This window comes from Castanea sativa, chromosome 6 (assembly GCF_040712315.1).
Source record: "Castanea sativa cultivar Marrone di Chiusa Pesio chromosome 6, ASM4071231v1".
NCBI classification, from domain to species: domain Eukaryota; kingdom Viridiplantae; phylum Streptophyta; class Magnoliopsida; order Fagales; family Fagaceae; genus Castanea; species Castanea sativa.
In genome coordinates this window covers 59690068-59712798 of record NC_134018.1, presented here as the reverse complement: position 1 = coordinate 59712798, position 22731 = coordinate 59690068, and the positions used below count along the sequence as shown (strand labels likewise).

Here is a 22731-nt window from a genome sequence, read left to right as displayed (position 1 = left end):
AGGCACATTAGCTATCACATTATTTCGATGATCCCTTATTAAGCAACTACGATCTTTCAACTGGATATCATAGTCTTTCTCAAGAAGTTGTCCTAAGCTCAAAATATTAGTTTTCATGCTTGGCACATAATATACATCAGAAATAAATTGATAATCTCAATTCTTTAAACGGATAAGAATTTTACCTACCCCCTTCACTGAAACTTTGGATGAGTCACCAAAAGTAACACTCCCGACCACCGATTCATCAATCTCCATAAACATCATTTCATTCCCACACATATGGTTGCTAGCACCAGAGTCAAGATACCACGCACCATTTTCTTCTTTGCCTTCTCCTTTGTATGCCAACAACAAAGTCGGCTCCACTTCTTCATTCTTATCTTCAACATAGTTAGCTTTCTCCTCAATAGTGTTAGTGGCATTTTTACATTCAGAAGCATAATGCCCATACTTTTGACAATTATAACATTTGATATTAGACTTATCATACCTTCTTTTATATGGTCTTGAGAAACTTCCTCTTCCATGATCTCTTGTGGATTTTGAACTTTGACCCCTCTCTTCATAATTGGGAGAGTTTTGACCATTTCTTCCTCTAGATCCTCTCCCTCTACCACGTCCATGTCCTTGGCCTCTTTGGCTACTTTCACGCCAACCTTTCTCATTCAAGGTGAGCTTTGCTTGTAGGACTTGCTCCAAAGGCTCTTACTTCTTCTTATTGAGCCTTTCTTCATGGGCTTGTAATGATCCCATGAGTTGGTCAATGGTCACTGACTCTAAGTCTTTTGATTCCTCAATTGCTACAACAATATAGTCAAACTTTGAAGTTAATGACCGTAGAATTTTTTCTACTACACGGACATCATCCAAGTTCTCACCATATCTCTTCAATTGATTTACAATTGCCAACACCCTTGAAAAATAATCTGAAATAAATTCAGATTCTTTCATGTGCAAACCTTCAAACTCGCCTCTCAATGTTTGAAGGCGAACTTTCTTCACTTTATCAACTCCCGTTAGAGAGTTTTTAAGAATCTCCCATGCTTGCTTGGATGAAGTTGCATTTGCAACTTTCTCGAACATAGTTTCATCCAAGCCTTGATAAATCAACGTAAGTGCTTGTTGATCTTTCTTTCGAGCTTTTTGCAAGGCTTCCTTTTGGTTTGGGGTTAAAGATTCTTCATCTTGTGACTCCACATAACCTTTCTCCACAATCTCCCACGCATCTTGGGATCCGAGCAACGCCTTCATTCGGATACTCCAATTTTCAAAGTTTTGTTTGGTAAGTCGAGGAAATTGGAATGACACCATCCCATTAGCAATAGCCATTCTCACCACGAACCGATTGGCTCTGATACCACTTTGTTGGAAATAAAACAAAATACTGATGGGCCTTTTCTCAGTTACTCTCACAAATATCCACACACTACTTAGTGTGTAGAAAAGACTCACACTCACACTCACAAATTAAATAAAGAGAGAGAGAGTAGAGAGGGAAGAGTTAGAACTCTTTAAGGTTTTGTATTTCTCAACTCTTGTATAGAATTTGACGGATGAATGGGTTTATATAGTACACCATCCAACCTTTAACTCTCACTACATTTATTTTCTAACTCTTACATTCATAAATCTCACACATAACTTCAATAAACTTCCCACTACATTAACTTATGAAACTCACTTATTTATGAAGGATTAATTACAAACAAGTTTAACTTCTAACAGCTGGAACCTGCATTTCTGGACTGACCTCTATTCTCATGGAAGTTTGCAAAAACCCAAAGAATCCAATTTTTAATCACTATCTGTTTGGGTCTGTGGCCATTCTTGTCAAGCGGACGTGTGAGAGGGACCCCTCTTGTATATCAGCTTTTGAAGCAGGTCTCTTGCCTTCCCTCCAGCTGCTATTGGCCAATGATTTAACTGAATTCTTTCCTTACGTGTGTCAGCTGCAGGCCCAGCTTGTTAAATTGAATAAACCACCGATTCCTCCAGGCTACATGCAGATTTTTGACATTCTCCTATCACCTGAGTCATGGAAAAAAGCTTCAAATATCCCAGCACTTGTGCGTCTGCTTCAGGCCTTCCTTCTGAAGGCACCCCATGAGCTTAAGCAAGAGAGGAGGCTTATCAAGGTGTTAGAGATATTCGAAGAACTTATATCATCCCCTAGTACAGCTGAGCAGGGCTTCTATGTGCTCAGCACTGTTATTGAGAATTTTGAATATGATGCCATTGAAACCTACATTCCTACTATTTGGGCTATCCTTTTGTACAGCAAGAAAAATTTCAAGCAGAAAAGTTTGTGAAGTCTTTTTTGATACTTTTCACTCTTTGTAGTCAAACATGGTTCTATGAATCTTTCAGATTCAATGAATTCTGTTCAGGCCAACATATTTTCCCTGGTTGTGAAGCAGCATTGGATACCTAATCTTAAGCTGATCACTGGATCCATTTAGCTTAAGCTGGTTGCAGTTGCTTCAACCAGGCTTATACAATCTTTAGGTAAATCTCCAGCTATTTTGGATCCTGCAAATGTTGAACTGTGGGGAAAAATGGTGGATAGCATTGTTACTCTCCTTTCATGGCCAGAGCAGGATAGGGTTGAGGAGAGACAAGAAATGCCAGATATTGCAGAAAATGTGGGTTATACTGCTACCTCTGTCCGTCTTTACAATGCTGGGAAGAAAGAGGAGGATCCTCTGAAAGATATAAAGGATCCAAAGGCGGTTTTGGTAGCATCATTGGCTGGGCTTTCCTCCCAAACTCCTGGGAGGTTCCCCCAGATCATCAATCAATATCTTGATCCAGCAAATCAAGCAGCATTACTTCAGCTTTGCAACACTTATAATTGCCAAATAGTTTGAGTAAGTTGGACTTTTAAACTGTATGGTAGAATGAATAAGTTGCCTAATCAACATTAATGCTTATAAAAAAAGAAACTCTTAGCTTTTTTATTTTAAGAGTTACAGATTTCAGCTTCAAATTCTTTTGGTTTAACTTAAACATGGACCAAGAGAATTGTTGTAATTTAGCCACCCTGTTTAAGTGTTTATATATTTACTAACTCAATTATTCTGTTTACCCGTTCTTTTTCATTCTTTCTTTTTTGACAAGTATGTTTACCCATTCTTCATTCTATTGATAATGGTAGAGAATAGGAAATAATAATCGAGAAGTTGTCTCATTTCCTTAAGGATATGAAAAATAGACATTTTAGGTTTACTCCCTTACATGTTTATACCTTAGATGAAGATCATATGACTTGAGAATTGTGGCAACTTTGGCCTTTGATTTTACCTGTCACTCTAATTAAATACTAATATATGCTCCCTTAGGATCGTGGATCAGTTACATATGGCGGTAATTGCATGATGAACATAAGTCTTGCTTTATCTAAAGAGATGGAGAGTTTATGGTAACATACCGTTTTGTGCTTAAATGGGGTTGTGATTAGTTAAATATGCCCATGGCTGGTTTGGTGGGGAAAAATTGGGGGAGGGGGGGGGGGGGGGGGGGGTGTTTGTTTTGTTTTGAAGTCCTACTGGGATTTGAAGTAAAGTGCAAAATTTTCAAATATAATCCCAGTTAGTATATTTTCTAGTGAAATTTATTCTTTACTAATGTTCTTAATGAACCTTCTCTAACATTTTTAGGACAGACGCATGCATACAAATGAATGTACATATTAATGTATAAATGTGTGTGTTCAATATGTTTCCATATATTGTCCAGCCTCCCCCAAATAAAAATTCTTGACTTCACCCCTAGATTGTAAAGAAATTAGTTTTGCCTATTTAAGGTATAGATTGTAAATATGGAAATGAGGATAGTACGTTATTTTGTTTGTAGGAGGTGGAAAATTCTTAGGTAGTCTCGGAGTATAGTTAAATAGTGCTCCCTCCTCTCACATTCATGGTGGACCCCATCATGAATTTAATGAGCGGACCCCACCATGAATGTGAGATGAGGGAGCACCATTCTCCGTACTCCGGGAGTATCTAAGAATTACTCGTAGGAGCTATATCTTCTTTTTTGTCATTGAGCTGGCAACGTTGTTGGCACCCATAACATGAGAATCCTCTTTTGTACACTGAATTGTTACTTGTATCTGCATATATTTGTTAGGCTTGTTGCTTCTGTTATTTATGTACTCAGTGCATTGAACTCTCAAGCTAGTCTTATGCTGGCTTGGTAGAGAATTAGGTCGAAATGTTCTTCAATCTTTATTTATTAGTGTCACCCACTCTATGGTTTTCCTCTCTACTATATATTCCGTGCCTTATCTTTTTGGCCAAGAGGATCATCTTATCATCCAATTTTGCTACTTTACAGGATCTTATCAGCAATGGAGTGGGGTTATTTTTGGTCAATGTTTCAATGAGTCATCTTCAGCATGCTTGGTGAGCAAATGGTTTACCGTTGCAGTCAACTGGTCTACATTGGTAGCAACACCATTTGATTGTACAATCTCACAAGATCTTATGCCATAGTGAGATGTGGAATTTTTGTGTGAGCTGTTTTCTTCGTCAGATTACCATGCACAGCAAGCAGATGGTGGTTCCACAATGTGGTTCCCTACGTTTTGGGTTTTTTTTTAATAAATTTTAAGAAGGGCTTCCATCTTCCAAATGTTTTCATGGTGTCATGTTTAGCCTACATTTGTCAACAAATTGTAGACTATATTGTGATCAACCAAGTTATATTGGCTTCATAATACATGTATGCTATAGTGTCAGGATTCTTGGGTTTGTCAGCATGGTGCTATTTTTATGGTCACCGGTAGTCATTCTGTTGCTCCCTACACTAATGCGGAGCTGGATGATAAATACTCCCCCTATTATAGCTGAGCTGGTTTGCATTATTGGCCTCTACACTGCTACAATGATACTTGTTATGTTATGGGGCAGAAGAATTCATGGGTATGATGATGCACTTCAGCAATACGGGCTGGATTTGACATCATCGCAAAAGGTATATATTCGAGCTCAAAACAGTCTGGAAAAGTAGATGTAGGTTCATTGGCTTGTTAAGTGAACATGTTATATTGAGTAAGGTCTATTTGGTACACGTTTATATTTGTTTTTGTGCCAAAAAACAACTGTTCTTAGCTGTCTAAGTGGTTCTGGACAGACCTAGTTTGGTGATAGGGATTTAGCATCATACAGCTCTAGGATACTCTACTGACTTGAGAGAGAGTGTATTATCATTTATCAACCTCAAATTTCTTATGTCTCCTGATTTTACACTGCTCCATTTGATTAGGAAAATTCTCTTTATCTCCATCTTTCTCTCTCACACACACATAAGCATGCAATCATTTTGTGATTTGAATTCTGCCTTCATTCTTTTTTATTATGGACGATTCAATCAGATGTAAATGCACTCGCCTTTCAATATCCTGTGAAAGTTTATGGTCTTTTGAGTTGAGTGTACACTATGGTGTTGCATATCTTGTACAGAATGTGTTATTATTGAGCACCTTGCTTGCAGATACAAATTTTTTTGAAGGGCTTGATTGGAGGAGTCATGCTTGTCTTATCAATACATTCTGTAAATGTATTAATTGGTCGTGTCTCTCTCTTGGCCTCCTACTCAATCTCATTTGGATGCCATGACATGTTTCAAAGAATATAGGCTGATGCTTATGCTGGCTGGTCAAGGAATTGTAACGGCAACTGGTGTTGCATTCATGGAAGAAATTGCTTTTTAGGTCATGGTTGCCTAAAGAAATTGCAGTGGATCTTGGACATCATCAAGGAATTATAATCTAGGGGCTTGCATTTGCCTTATTCCAGAGGTACATTCTTGACTTGCTGAATGACATCCTTACTTGGCTGCTTAAGCATTTTGCTTTTTCTTTCTTTTCTTTGCCCGTGTGTGTGTGTTTGTTTTGCTACAATCACATGTAATTCAATTATTGGTATGCAGAATCTTAAGATTCTTATCTAGATATTGACTAAATGCTTGTTCCCCGGAACTTTCTTTGTTTACTTTCTTCATATTTCCTATATCTGGATACCGTTGAAATACTTTTGAAGAGTTTTTGCTTCTATTTTTCCCTAACAGGCATGAGATTGGATTTTTTCTGTTTTGAAGAGCTATGGTTCTCCCTCTGCCGACCATACGTGGTCAAAATTTAATAGTCTTTTCTTTTTTTTTGTGAGTACATTTATTCTTGTAGATATGTTTGTTGGTAACCAACTTATATAATGTTATGGCTGAATCATAATTAAGAGATTGTTCTCCCCTGGTTGTATAATTTGATGTGTCAAAAATTGTATTGTGTTTGTGTTATTGCAATCTATGACTTTTCTTGAATCAACTTTAGCTTATAAATCTTGTACTTTTGTTTTGTTTTGTTTTTTTTAATTGATAATAGTCTTCTTCCTATTTTAATGTATGCAGTTCAAATGCCACATTGGCATTGAAGATTTCATTGACCTCTATCTCTAAGAGGGTTACAGGGGTCTCTATTGTTTTCTATTTACATTATTTTGGATGTAAGGAAAAGGAAGATGAGAAAACAAAAGCAGGTGAGGAAGAGCCAATTCCTTTGTTTGGTAATGAAAATGGAAGAAGTAATTCCATTTCGGCCCACAATTTCACATTGGTCCTATTTGGAGGGAGCTCAAAGGAAAAGCAGCTGTTAATTATCATCAAATGTTTTTTATATTGAGAAATTACTATATTACCTTAAAGTGAATAATTTATTACCACACTTTTTTCTCTTTCCTCTTAGATTAAATCTTTAACTAGAGTTTACACGGTTTTCAAATTAATGATAAAAAATAAAAATAAAAAAATTATTAAGAAAGCTTGTGAGAGGGGAGTGAATTGTGAAAAAATTTGGTGCATGTGGCACTGCTCATTAAGAAAACTAGAACAAGTTTAGATCCACAAAAATTTGTGGAAATGTTGTGTTTGGTTCAATGGAAAATATTTTCTAGAATATACTCTAGAAAATACTCTAGTGTTTGTGTTTAGTTGCACTCATAAAAATACTATACAAAATATTTTCAAGTGTTTGGTTATTATAGAAAAAATATTTTTAGGCTTCACTTCCACGTCCGTGTTGGATGGCAGGGAATTCTCCAACTCTAGCCACATACTCCCAAGATTTCAATCAAGATAGTAGGAAAAGTTCCTTTAAATATTCAAAACCATCTGTCTGCATCATAGCTGGGAAAAAAACAAACAGAATTAGTTGCAACTAACATTAGCAAAAAAATTCAGACAATCAAAAAAACTTAGAAACCCACTTGAATATTGAGAATTCATTTTTTTTTTTTAAAGGAATGAGAAGTCATATACATCTTGAGAACACTCATTCTCATGTAAATTTCAGTGTAAGGAATTTCAATCTGTACAACCCTGAATTTTTTTTGGGAGAAAGGGTATTCTTTGAATCTATAGTTTAGTATAACGAATGCAGGTTTATAACAAAAAAGTTTACCCAAAAAATAAATAAAGCGTTTAGTGCTAAAAACATTATGACACAAAAAGGTATTGTTAGCATGAACATGAGATAACATAATAATATATATCATCCAGGATGGCAACTGCAAGGTAAGTCATTTGCTTTCAAAACTAAAACTTCTCATTTGGGTGCATGATAACTAACAATCCATACAGTACTTAATACACTTATGGCTAACTAATGTACATCAAAAACTTACAACTTGGCCATTTCAAATAAGTTTTTCATTTTGTCATGAATAAAGCCTATTAGGGAAGAACAAAAGAACAAACTTGCCAAACTATTGGATTGCCCATATCTTGATCAAAACAATTCGGGACCTATGACACTGACTCCACATCGCCAAATGAAATTAAAACACAAGCTTCATTAGGGAGAGAACAGGGCAGCTCATTCATATCTAATATAGAGAACAAGTGTAGCTACTACAAATTTCCAATAAATCCGATGGTATCAAAAACAAATTCAAAGAAAGAGAACAATTTTTCATCCACTAAATTTGGGAATAATTAAAGCCCAAACTTTTACTAAATGAAATGCATAAATTCACTAAAAAGAAAATCCTATCAACCAATGAAAACATTAATGAAAAAAAATGGTACTAGCTGTGTAGCGAGCATCACCAGCAACAATGCCAAATTCAAAGAGATACAAATCAATTTCAATATCCTGATGAGTTTTTTCAACTCCATGTTTCATAAAAGCTGGGGATATATATCAAAAATATAAATATCTTGTTCAAGATATCAAATATACAACATGTTTCAGGTTCTAGTATTACTATCTATCTCCTTTCCACACTAAAATATTCCTTTGCTTTTCTTCTTTTTTTTAAATAAAATTGTGATAAGTGAAAAACCCATCTGTAGTTGTAAAAAAATAAGAAGAAAATGAAAAAGAATATGTGAAAATGTACTGAAACGAAACAGATAGAAAGGAAAAATTACCCTTTTGGGCGGTTGGGCTTCGGAATCGGCGAGTGAGAAAATGGCCTGGGTTCTCCAAACCGCTGGTGAAACTAGAAAAAGAGTAAAGGTGATTGTCGGAGGATATAAAGGCCGGTCTCGTTGGACCAGTGATGCTTGGTAGTGACTGTGAGAACTCGCGCCGTAGGTGGGGGAAGAGCACTATGGCAACGAGAAAATGGAAGAGGCAATTGTGGATGGGAGGGAGTTTGGGTATGAAAGAGAGAGTAATGTTTGATTTCTGGAATTAGATTTGAAAGGGATGAAGAAGAGAGTGAGAGAGTAAGTGGCAGGGGTTCAAAAAATATCTGGGTTTCATTTTGGGAATTAAATTTGAAAGAGGAAGGAGGAGAGACAGAGAATAATAGTTGGTGGGGTTTGAAAATTTTCAGGGGTAATTTGGGTTGGTGGAGTGACCTGAGGTTGCTTTTTTGGACAAATGTCAATCATTTATTGGGTTTGAAACACCAGATCTGAGGCTGAGTTGGCATTACGGAAACATGTTATACTTTCTCCGGAATTACACAAGCCAATACAAAGTTGCCTGCCACGATGCAGACAAAGAAGGTAGTAGATGGCGTGAGTAGTAAAATGGTAATGAAACAGAAACAACGTCCGTTAAATATTCTGGTTCTGGTTGTGGTTCAGCCGTTACAGTTCCCAATGTGCCGTCAAGTATACAGTGCAACAATAACATTGATGTGATGTGATGTGATGTGGGAGGATGTTATAATTAGAGGATAATGAATGCTGGGTGTCGTTGTCACTTATCACATGGCTGCCATTTGCTTTCCACACCATTTGGAACGCTGATCCCTTTATCCTATGTATCCTCTGTATATATTACCTTCAACCGCAAGTACGGTTTAATTCAAAGCAACAAAAAGAATCATAAAATATATATATTATAGCAAATTCTGTTGTTATGGTAGTAAACAAAAAATCAGCAGTTTGCTTGGTTCCTATCTAGCGAGAGCATCGACTAGGTGTTGGGTTTCCTCATAGCAGGGAGTCACCTTAACTTGAGGAACTGGGGAAATCAGGAGCCTCATCCTCAATCTTTAGAATATCAAACCTCACCTTTGGGCTACCTTTGGTGGTGGTTTTAACTTAAAGATGTAGGCTATGTATTGCTGGTGCCTAATTGAAAGTGTTCTATTATTCACACAGGTTAACAGTGTGATCGATACTAGACATAGGAAACTAAAAAGTAGCAAAAATACCTCATTTCAGTAGCATGTGAAGAGAATTGTATTGAATGCAAAAAGTAAAACCCATATTTTACATCCAGTTATACTCGGACAAATGAATGTTCAAGAAGTGTGCATCATGTAAGAGAAAGACCAAGTTTTACAAAGTCAAAAATGCAAACAAGCTAATCGTTGAGGCATATACCACTTGGATGACAGGGAAATGCACAAACCATTTCACTAATTGAAAGATAAATCATAACATCCACATAGACGATAAATCTGTACTGGAATACCAACAAGCAACAAGGAGGTAAAAGGTGCAAACAGCAGATGGTGCGCAACTCCATGCCAAGACAGGGAGGGGCATAGGTAAGACAACAAGCTGAGAACAGACACATATTGTCCATGATTATAAACTATTATCAAAATACCAAAGGAGAGAAAGCTACAAACTAAACATATTTGAAAAAAGGTGAGGTCTAAGGTAAGACATGATTTACATGATGAGACATCATACTATCATAGCCCCTAGAGATATGATGAATAGTGAATACCAACCTGACATGATCCTTTCAGCACAAACATGAAGCAAGATCTTGCATCAATTTGCATCCTATAACTAACACAAAGGACAGTTTGCAAGGAGAGACTACCTACTCCCCTTCTTCCCATTATAATCAGGACCTTTTTTTTTGGTCTTTGGTAAGTCAAAATCAAAAGGGACTGTCAGAGCTTAGAAGCATCTACATAGATGTGTGTATGAATGATGTGCCTGCATGCTCCTGCTCATGTGTATATGTGAGTATTGAGGATTAGGTACATTTACCCAGAACTTTTTTTTTTATAGGTACATTTACCCAGAACCTGAATTGGAGAAATTGACAGATGACAGGATTCACTGTGATGCCAGTAAAAATTGTATTCTGGCTCGGTGACAATCAAGGTGGTGCTTAAGCAGAAAGCATTTAGCACAGAGATAGATTTCATCCATTGTGAAGAGCATCAAAAAAGAATTATAGCAAAATAAACCAGATGAGAGAGAGAGAGAGTGGATCAAAGACAAATATAATCATCAATTAGAGAGCTTAGAATTATGAAGACATTCACCTAAAGCAGATTGAAGCACACAGTATCTACATAACATCTCGATAAAAGCACAAAAAAATTATTTCTATCACAAGTCACAACAACACAGAAACCAAAAGTTACATCCTCACCCATAACAGATCACATTCTATCAAAACACCGCTTGTTATCAGATCCTAACCCCAAACAGGAGGTGTGGTGCCTGCTCAAGTGTCACCTATGTAAACAACATACAAAGCACTGCTGCAACGGATGCATCAGGATGTAAACCCACTGACCAAAAAACACTTATTGCAGTCCTAGAATCCACTAGAGAGTTGAGACAATGAGATATTAAGATAACAACGCGCATGTAGAGAAGCATTTCATCATTAATGAAAACCAGAATACCATAACAGCTTGTTTGGGAGCAGGAAAGGAATCTAATACAATGGATTGAAAGTAATCTTCAAGGAATATTCCATACATTCCCTTATTTATGGAATTTCGTGCAAACGAACAGTCAGGAGAGAAAGCTCATTCCATCCCTCCTAAGCATTCTTTCCAAAAGTGAGTAGAACACTCATTCCTTTAATGAAATGGTGGTATGGTATTGACTCTATCCCTATTTTGAGAAAAGACAAATAAAAGAAGAATGATATAATAGTAAATTTATATATTTCTCTCCTTTCTATTCCTTTTTTTGTAAACTCCCAAGCACACTAGAGAAAATAAACCATTTTCCTTTCAATTCCACTAAATTATTTTATGATCTGCAATCCATTCCATTCTAGTTTTTTATATACTGGCAAACGTAATATAAAACACTTATACTGCTATCAAATCTTGACAAGAAAGATCCATGCAAGATTTGCTAATGCCATTGTGATATCAAGCTCAATTTGACAAAAAGGAACATTTGATAAGAATTTTGCTTAAATATATCACAGAAATGAACATTGCAGCCCCATAAAAGAGTGATGTAGTAACACAAAGGAAAAGGTTCTTTTCTTTTTGTAAGGAGCATCTACTAGATTATCAGAAATATAAGAGCTCCAAAAGCATAACCTTCAATACAGGAACCTCTCATTGCAAGATTTCTTTCTTTTTAGTAAGTGTCTGAGTCTCATTGCCGTATTTCAAAAATGTTATAAGGAAGGAAACATACTGATCACAGCGAAAAGAATAACTAACACCAATGAAACCTCACCCAATTAAGAGGACTAAATATATGCCACATATTGCAATGGCATGACACCCCAAGCAAGATTACATACAAGTATATTCTACCTAGTTTTCCTAATACACATATAGACAAGGTATAAGGATAGGCAAAATGGATTTTTTTTTTTTTTTTTTGGGTTGATAATTCAATGTAACAAGACGGGGAAGGGGATTTGAACCCTAGTTCTCCTCATAAAGGGGACCAAGCAATGGCACTGAGCTGCAAGGCCCTTGGCAAGCAAAATTGATAAATGCAATTAAGGGCCAAAAGGAATAAGGACCTGTTTGGATAGGCTGCTCACAAAGATGCGTTTGGAAGACAAGCGTTTTTAAAACGTGCGTTTTGAAAACATCATTTTAAAAACCATAGATAAGCATTTGGTAAAAATGTGAAAATATGCGTTTTTTATTTTTAAAGTTACATTAAGCGTTTGGATTAGCTATTTTAAAAATGGCTGTTTTGAGTGTAAATTCCAAAAAAGAACTTAACTATTTTGTTAAGGTTATTTTGTCATTTTTCCTTTAATCAGTGTTTTTTTTAATTATTATTGAAAATAATTTAATAACAATAATGATGTTGTTGTTGTTGTTGGAATTCATGGAGAGAAATTTATATAATTTAAAATTGAAAAAGAAAAAAAAAACTTCAAGAGGAAGATATTAAAATGATTAGTAAAATAATTATATTAAAATAATTACTATAAAAAAAATAATAAAAAAAAAAAGAAAAAAAAAGAAAAGGCAGAGCTAATTATCATCAAAGTTAAATTATGACATATGGATCCAAAGCTTATTGACTTGTTTGGCTACAGAGCTATTGCCAGTGAATATAAAGCTTAGGAAGGCTGCACAAAGCTACATCTGTAGAGCCCCTAGTCATACATTATCTAAATCTTAGTAAGATAATGTGCAACTAAGAAAAACAAAATGGAGTAGGCTCACAAAATGCTAAAAGCAAAACAAAGAAGGCTCACAAAATGCTGAAAACAAAACTAATGGAGTTCAACTATTATGCAAAATGCAATGAATCGCATCAATTATGATGGAAAGCTTAAAGGCCACATCTAGAAATTTGTAATAATTTTTAATTCCAGTTAGTTGTATTAGCAAAAAGCTCTAACTCGAATGCACTCCCTCCAATAAAAAAAGGGGATAGAGAGTGAGATCATAGGTTCAAGGCTATTGGATGCATGTGTAATTTACCAATCCACAATAACATTTCCCTCTATACAACCTTCCACTATCCAGCTCAAATGATACTCATATGGCACAAAGAAATGGAAATATGCCTTGTTGGTACCCTGGGGGTCTGATTTCCACTCGGGTTCCTAGAACCTAGTAACCAAACTATTAAAATTTGGACAGTGATTATTGGTATGTTTCCTCTCTCTCTCTCTTTCCCCCTCTAATACTTGTACACAATCCAATATGGTGAAAATAACAAGGTGAGGCAACAGGACTCTTGGAATCCAAAACAGTATGAGCAAAAACTAGAATCCAAAATAGTATGAGCAAAAACTTAGCTTACCTTATGAGCAACAGAGTGGATTGATAGAATTTCAAAACATTGCTAATCCAATCTGCAATAAATTCTAAAGTTTGGAAAGCTCTTTGTGAATTGAAAACTATGAAAATTATGACTCATTTCATTAATAGTAAGATGTATCGTAAACAAACAATTATGAAGCACATTTTCAAGCGTAGGATAGTGCATCACAAACACCATCAAACTTATTGGTTGTAACATACTTAGAAAGAAATTGAACCGCAAAAAAAGTGAAAACCCCACAATAATGGGATACTCTCTTTCGTTAGTTTCCAGCACAATATCAAGTGTTATAAATTGTGCTAGATATTGGGCCCAGGCCAACCCAATCAGGGAGCCATTATGAGCCCAACCAAGCTGAAGGGAGCTTACTCTTCCCAAGCTATTATGAGGGGGGTTTAGGAAAACCACATCATTAAAAAACATGGCAAGTTCACTTCAAGAAAAATTTACTACAACAACAACTTGATTAACTGAGATACACATCCTAATAGTCTCCGAAGTACCTGCATTTACTCTCACACAAAGATTATACCACATACAGCCACAGCCCCCAAGATACTTGACGTTAAGTCTAGTACATAAAACCAGATCTTCAGCTTGAGATTAAGCACAAAACATTATGGAAAAAATAATGTAATAAGGAGAGAATCAAATTAAGGCTTAAATTAGTCTAGCCTCTCAAATAAAAGCTAAACTTCCTATAAGACACAAGCACTCTGATCTGGAATCCAATTTCAACATCAAGATGTCAAATTGAGATATGGCAGCTCATGTACACAACAGAAAAACAATTATAGTAGTTGGAACAGAAGCTTTTGTAAGTAACAAGTGAAAACTCAGTAGTATCTACGAAAACAAACTCAATACTTTCAAATAGCTCCAGCATTTCAAATATGCCATCTTCAGCAACGCTTAAGCATAATAAAAGCAATGTAAAAGCCTACATATACTACAAACAACGTTATGGATGTTTGTAGTGCTTTTGCTTTTGTTCCCAGAGGTGTATGCATGTGTATCATTTTTTTTTTTTTTTGGTTTTTCATCGATGCTTAAATGAGCAAGATGATTTTGCATTTTTTGTGTATTAGAGTAAAATGAAGCTAAAAAGCAATAGACCAGTGCATTGTCATCAAGGTTCTAACACTGCACTTTGTAAAGTTTGGTGAAGCTCAAATTTGAGCAATATCAATTGTAGTTTTATATTTGTTGCCGTTGTTTGCTTCAAGGACTATAATTATACTACAACTATTTAGTGTTGAGGGTAAATTGCATTTTTGGTCCCTCAATTTTAAAAGGTTTGATTTTGGTCTTGCAAATTTTTAAATTTAACAATATAATCCCTCTGTCTAAAAGCCATGAAAGTTGAAATATTGGAAAAACACCCATTTCCAAGGGCAAGTGCAACTCTACAAACTCAGCTAAATTATATGGTTCATATACATGTATTGAAATATATGGTTCATGTAAAAGATGTATCCAATATCTAATCATATAAAAGCTGACAAACATGATAGCAGACTCCTTGCTAAAGACCACAAGTAAAATTCTTTATCATTCCAAATTTTCTCCATAACAGCAAATTGTTAGTTTCAAAAAATAGTATTTTTGCTCTTTTCCCCTTTGTTATCAGAACTATGCCCACTACAAGCACATAGAGATAGACATATCTAACCCTCAACTCCCCAGCAGCACACATAAATAGATTCCAAAATCTGTCAAACTCAGAAGGCCACCTCGCATAGAGAGGATACACAAACACTATACTGGAAGTGCATTTACAATACCCATTAAGCTTTTTTTTTTGCTCTTTTCCCCTTTGTTATCACTAAAAAATGTTAAAAATTGAATTTTTATCAAAAGCCCATAAACACAATCATGATTCTTGAATAAGAAACATAATAAAGAAACTCCTTCATCCATTTATTCCCAACCCACCAAAAACAAAACACGGGTCTGAATCCAATGATATCCATGTGTCTACAAATGTAAAAGCAATAATTATAATTAAAACCCAAATAAATTCACAACCCATGAAGAAACAAAAACAGCAGCAGCAAAAAATCTCACAGCCAAAATAAGTTCTAAAATTTTGATTTCAAATTCAAACAATCATGTAACCCACCAGTAAAAAGCCCAAATCTACAACATAAATTCAGCAGAAGAGGAACGGAGAATTGTTACCTAGCAAGCAAGATGAAGAACGAAGCAGAAGTAGGAAAAGAGAATTGAGAGCCCGTGGAGACTGAAAGAACAGAATAGCAGATATACATGGAAGAGTATAGACTAACTGAGAAAATAAAGGAGGAGATATACATGGGGGAAGGGATAAAGCTGGTTTTTCCTATCGTATTGGCGCTATTTTGATTTTCTAAAGAAAAAAAAATAGCGGTTAGCCCATCTGTGTTTCTGAAAAAGCAAGCTTCACAGTGCTTTGCAAACATGAAAATTCTGGATTTTGAAAACGCAAACATGCTGATTTTGTGGAGCCAAACAATTTGGCAAATCACTTTTTGTCCAAAATGCGCGTTAAGGATTTGTAAACAGCCTATCCAAACGGGCTCTAAGTGCACACACCACACAAACACACACAAATGCAAGATCACATGCAAGCATATGCAACCATTGTTTTCTAGTACACATACAGATATGGTTTAAGCAAAAACAATATAAACAATCATAATTAAGGGCCAGGCAGAACAAGTACGCACACAGTTGCATTGGACAAATAAAGACATACTAAGAAAGAATAAACAGTAAAGGTTGTTGGGAAATGATTGAATCAAATTATAGTCTTGGGGGGGTGGGGGGGATTTTAAACCAGGCAAGGCCATGCATACAGTAAACAGAAAAATGCCATACTACATGATACATCAATCAGCTTGAACCATACAGTTATCTCACTTGAAAGATGAAAAGCTAAAAACACACCATGTTTTTATCAATGGGGCAGCACACACCAGTAGAAAGGGAAGCATCAGCAACCATTTTTTTTTCCAACATATATATTGAATGCACTACATAGATATCCTGACTCATATTTATAAGGCAATATATTATGGCCAAAACTGTACCAAGAATTGGTTCAGATAGGAACGGGCTTATTGGTTTACATAAGAGTGCATGTAGAATACCAAAAGGAGTGATTCAGGTTCTAGCAAGTTTCAACAACACCATTGTGAATGTTACAGATGAATCAGGTAGGGTAATTTCTTGGTCCGGTAGCGGATCAAGGTATGCAACTACAAGCCCTTCATGATAAAGTGCCTAGGTCTTGAACAAGATGCAGCGTTAAGAGCCATACCTCTTCTGTGTGTGTGTGGATATATAGCAAACTAAACCTTAATTGGGGAAAGAACTAAGATATTTGTAAATAAGGAAGTTTCAGATCCAATTCATCAACTTTAACTTTATAGCCTTGAAGTTGATATAGGGTCACACAGAAAAACCTAAACAAGGTATATTAATGAAACATTGATTAAAGAATATAACAATAGGTGGTACCTACCCTTCCGATCTGATTCCTCAAACTCTCATTCATTATTCGTTATGCATCCTCTCTTGATTACCTCGTGACTGTACACCAAAATAAAAAAGCACATCAAACAAATAAATTAGCAATCAACATTCCTATATTCCAAATAGTTGATATTGAGCTGGGCTGGCCCAAACCGTTTCATTGGAGAGGATAGCATCTACAGCATTCTTCCAAGGAGAGGCACAAACCATTTCATTAACTGAAACAAAAATGGAAATAACAATCAATAACCCAAACAAAACCCGCAAACCCAAAAAATAGAAAGGGAAATCCAATGCTGAAAAAGCAAAATTAAAAACATTTATGGGATAATAATAAGTAATAAGTTGAGAGTGAGCCCTGTCGATATGCCAATTCTTCCATCCAGGAATTGGCAGATGACCTCTTACCCAACTTTGAGCTCGTTGAGGCAATGTATGAAAAGGACTGCCTTGAGAAGACCGACGGATCGATCGAAAAAAAATCCGATGGTGGGGGCTTTGATAGAGGCCGGAGGCACAAACGGTGGAATTGACGGAAGCCACCAAACTTGGGGACCACTTTTCTGAACTCATCGAAGCGCCCATACCCGCCCGAGCGGAGAACGAGCGTTGTAGCGATGGGCTCCCAGAGCCGCTCGTCCCGAGCCACCTTGCACCACGGCTTGTTCACACACGCCGCTCGTCCTAACGTAACCACATCCACGCGCTTCAACACGTTGTGAAGCACATCGCCGTGCAAATCCACAAACCTGGTTTCACTTTCATCTTCCTCTTCTTCTTCTTGTTCCTCCACTACAATCGACTTCACCTTCTTGTCCTGTTCTTCATTCTCAACTAGCCCACGACCACACGAATTCATCTACTGGACTGATTCAAATTGAGAGCACTGAGAAAGAAAGAAAAAGAAGGTAAGGGAAATAGGGATTAGGGTTCCTTGGTCTCAAAATAAACCGAGGGATAACGTAGTTTCTGAATTATCAATTATGGTAGGAGACAACTTCGGCACAAAGTTGTGTCAAGGTTAATCCAAGTCAGCATGTTGACGTTTCATGGCCAATTAAAACTTGACACCTGTTCCTATCAACAAAAAAAACTTGACACCTGTATAAGAATGACAGGTCAGGATACTAGCCCACTTAAATTAAAAGTACAGAAATGCCCTTGAAAATTTCCAAACTTTTGCCCCGTAATACGTGTAATGTTATTTAAAAATTAAAAATATGTGTTTAAATTTGTGTACCAAATAGGTCCTAAGTGTCTGTTTGGATAGTGCTGAAAAGCACTATCCTGCGTCTGTGTTTTCTTTTTCTTTTCTTTTTTGAGAAGCACATTTTAGCAAAGTCAATGCACTTCCAGTGGGTCCCGTGCATTGTTCACGAGACCCACAAGCCTCTATAGTGTTTTCAGTTTTCAGCAAAATAAGTGACATCCACACACACCATAAATGTTCTCTTTCTTTCTCTGTTTCTCTCTAGCACAACAACACATATCATCTCCTTGCACCTCCATGTACTCTCTCTCTCAACTCCAAAGCTTAAGGCTCCATTTGGGAGTTCATAAGAGAATGGAATGAAATGAAATAGAATGATCATAAGGGAATGGAATGAAATGAAATATATTTAAGTAAGGGAAAAAAATGGAAAAAAATGAAATGGAATGGAATTAAGTAACCTTGATTAGATGTTTTAAAATAAAGGAATGGAAAGAAATGAAAATGAATGGAATGTAAGTAATCTTATTTGGGAGCAACATGGAGGGAATGGAATGAAATCATTTTATGACAATGTTACTATTAGATCTCTATTTTTAAATAAAGGGTTGAATATATAGTGGTATTTTGGGAATTTTAGTAAAAAAATCATTAAATCTAATTCCATTCCCTCCCATTCCTCCCAATTTCGGGGAAATGAAAATTTGAGATTTTAAGGGAGTAGAGAGAAATGAGTGTTCCCTCTTACCCATTCCATTCCCTCCCACTTAAACTTTCAAACAAGGGAATGAGCTTTCCATTCCCTCCATTAAAACTCCCAAACAAGGGAAGAGAAAAATATTTTAAAATTATTCTTTTTATTCCTTTCCATTTTATTCCCTCCTCCCAAACGAGGCTTGACAGCCACTGCTTAGCATCGTCGCTGGAGATAGAGATACACCGCTAAACATTACCAGTTCCTATGATACCGGCCTTTGTCTCATCAGAAAATGCCCAAAACTGTCTCTTCTTCTCATTGTTTCCAAATTCCAACCTCCGATGCTAGAAGTTTTCTCGCGCTTCCAACACCTGACGTTACAAGAAGGTCTTCTTTCTCTCTATTTTTTTTTTTAAATAAAATTTTCTGTTTATAGAGATGTGTTTTGTTTTTTTTTTTTAAATGATTTATACATGTTTGATAAAATGATTCAGTGAAGATGGCTACACTAATAATACGGTAATAGTTTTTTATTATTATTATTATTATTACAAATCATTTTCAGGTTGTCCATCATTACCAATCTTTGTTTTTCTCTCCAAAAAAAAGTCTTTGTTGAGTGTACACGATGACCAGAGAGTTGATGATCCAAGAGACTTGGGAGTTAGGCCTAGCAGCAGAGAGAGCTGCTTGGACTTGCCGAAGACTTTAGAATGTGACAAGAATTTTGAGCTGGCTTTTGCCGTCAATGCTGTAAGAATTGCCCATCACCATCACCATTACCATCACCATCTTTCTCTTTCTTTTTTTTCTTTTTAGGCTTGTTAATTTGATTCATGAGTACTGCTCGTCTACTAATTATATATAGTTTTCCAATTGGGTTAGTATGTTTTTCTTGAATTCTAATATACTTAGTTGGGGCTAGATTCTTTTCTTTGATAAATTTTGATCACCAAGTTTGAGAATTTGGTGTTTATTTTATTTTATTTTTTTAATAGTAAACATTTTTAACACACACACGGGAAGGGGGATAAAGTTTTAAAGAAACTTATAGTGGTGTATATCCAAAAGGACCTAATGTTTTATTAATTTGGTTAAGTTGCTTTTATGTTGTTGGACACATTCAATTGCAACCAAAGAAAGAGGAAGGGAATTTGCTAAATTCAATTGGGTAGGATAGTTTGCCTAGTTATCTCTATTTGATTAATTGCACAAAATTTTGATGGCTATGAATGCTTGATTTAACCCTTTTGTTTGATTTAAATGAATCATCAAAGCAATACAACCTTTTCTTGGCATCTTTTGTTCATTTATTGGATATATATTTGTTGGGTATCCTGTTCACATTATTCACAAGAAACACCCTTAAAGCATGGCAACATAGCAACCCCAAAATCTCAAATAATTTGTAATCACAACAAATACTTTATTCAAACCGGCTAAAATGCACAATATAACCCTTCTACTCTCCACACTAGCTAGTGAATATATATATATATATATATATATATATATATATATATCTGTATATAAATTTATTCTTGCGATGATTAGTTTCAACACAACACAATCCCATACTTGAATTGAACTCTTCTTCATACATTAGTTTAAGCACAACCTTAACGTTTGCTTTTGTTTATTGTTTTTTTTTTCCCCTAATATTGTTCTTTTTTTTAGGGCCTTGAAAAAAATTCTAAAGTATGATGGATAGCTTTTTGGATGGTATTTGGGACAACATATTGCACAGCTAAAAGACAACATTTTGGACTATTTTGGACCGCATATTGCATAGTGGAGGAATATTTTGAACAATATCTTTTATTTGACAATTTTTTAGATAGCACAATTTGGACAACTAATTGTATAGCTAAATACTAATTATAACCGTCAATGTGGACAATTTTTGTAATTAATAAAGTTACTCAAACATGATAGATTTTGTGTCTGTTTTAGTGGCTTCTAGTTAAAAACTAATTATATGTAGCAAATGATGAAATTTTTTAATGCAATAGTACAATTTATTCTTATATTGTAGATTCTATATGTGTATGGGGTATGGTTATTCAAGGTGAATAATAGTTATGTATGGTGGTTGAAATGCAATGCTAGATTCTTTGAGCTGAAAGGGAATGGAGGAATGCTAGATTCTTCAAAGACCAAGAAAATTTTAAATCCTTCTCCAAGAATACTGATCCATTATGCTAATATGAATACTCATCAAGGATTTTTTTCTAATCCCTTATCTTGGTATTATTATGAACCAAACGTGACGTTAAGTATATCAAAGAAGAACAATTTGCACATCTTTTAATTGGATCAAGTATAAATTATAGATGCTCATTACAAGTTTATTCCTTTTCCTTCAAGGTTAGATAACAATAAAATTGCACACTGCAACTACATACATTATAACTTAGATTGTTCAAACACATACATTCATTAGTCACAAAATTGATCAAAATTGAACTCAAACTCTTCAACATCAATGCGATCAGACAAAAATTGGTCCCCGAGGACCTCCAAGGATTACAGTTTAAAGAGTCCTACACAATCTACTTATAATTGAACAATTGAGAATAAACTCTCCACAAAGGGAAGCTCAAACAGTTAGTCTCATTGACAATATATTTTACAATTGTAATTCAAGTACTACACCCTAATTCCCCTCTTGTCCCCATGGTGTCTTACACTCTTTCTCTTTCTATAAGGTTGTTCACTTTCTTTTCCTTTTCCCTACTAAAAAGCACCCACCGCTTTTTTCTGCTTCTTCCTCCTTATTTATAGGCACACTTCTCATTCTTATCCCTACAGCTGTTTTGTTGCCAGCTAAACACTCAGGGATATTTTTCCTTACTTTATCGGTTTCCTTCCCTCCATTATCCTTGAACTCTGACTTTTGGGGGATGTTTGTACTGTTCAGGCTCTTTCATGTGTATTTAATGCGGTAGAGATTAGGTAAGAACCCCCTCATTAATGCAAAGATAAAAATCTTCAACCTCCGTGCATGTTCTGGAAGTTTCCCATGGTCATTGGCACTATTTGGGAACTACACCTGGATCACCCGTGCACCTTGCTTCAAGTAAGGTTAGTTTCTTGCCTTTTCCTCGAGAATCATTTTCCCACGTTATTTTCCCCTTTAGGTATAGGGGATGATTCAGCTTCCTTTTTCTCACAATCCATTTCCCTCTTGGACTCCCTTCAAGCATATAGGCCGAGCCCAGTTTGTTATTGGGCTTTAGGCCATGACGAGGATTCTCCTACTCCCCAATATCAATATTAACAAAAGTCCCATGTGTCTTATAACAAATTTTTTCCATTAACTCTATGTCAACCACACCATGCTTATCAATTAACTCTTCAAAATTGCTTCATAAATCTATGGTATTGTCTCTTCATCGCCTACAATATTTTTCAATGAGCTCTATCCTGCAACCAAGCCATTTGAATAGTATTAAATTGTAATTACTCAAGACAAAAAATAAAACATCCTGAGTAAATGCAAAAAAAAAAAAAAAAAAAAAAAAACTTTTTGGATGGGAACAAATAAGATTATTGAAAGAAAGCTATTATCCATTTATCCTAATGTAGATAGTATACCCTATAATAACAATTCATAATCCTCAATCTTGCACATAATTCCATGGGCTAAAAATGTATCTTAATTTGTATCAAGATACTCTGGTGACAACCTAACATAACCCTGAGGGGTTGAGGTTTCAACTACAATTTGGTGGACAACCCAAAAAATACTTGGACCAAAGGCCAAGTTGCAAATATGATATTTCAAAATTTCCAACTAGCTTTAGCTTGAATTCCACAAGCTATAAGG

At 35.6% G+C, this 22731-nt stretch overlaps 2 protein-coding genes and 1 pseudogene across 2 annotated transcripts; 1 reads left to right on the top strand and 2 right to left on the bottom strand.

The window, feature by feature from the left end:
- Positions 1-708: 708 nt before the first annotated feature.
- Positions 709-1332, bottom strand: LOC142640287 (uncharacterized). The gene has a single exon (XM_075814353.1). It carries the CDS (start codon positions 1330-1332, stop codon positions 709-711), a length of 624 nt encoding a protein of 207 aa, XP_075670468.1.
- A 431-nt stretch (positions 1333-1763) lies between these two features.
- Positions 1764-4529, top strand: LOC142640286 (exportin-2-like; annotated as a pseudogene).
- Positions 4530-6874: 2345 nt separating this feature from the next.
- On the bottom strand, positions 6875-17959 carry LOC142641465 (F-box protein GID2-like). Its single transcript, XM_075815907.1, has 4 exons — positions 17404-17959; positions 17149-17213; positions 16985-17052; positions 6875-7185 (listed from the first exon to the last, which is right to left on the bottom strand). Exons 1-3 carry the CDS (start codon positions 17852-17854, stop codon positions 17017-17019), a joined length of 552 nt encoding a protein of 183 aa, XP_075672022.1. The 5' UTR covers positions 17855-17959; the 3' UTR covers positions 6875-7185; positions 16985-17016.
- Positions 17960-22731: the final 4772 nt, after the last annotated feature.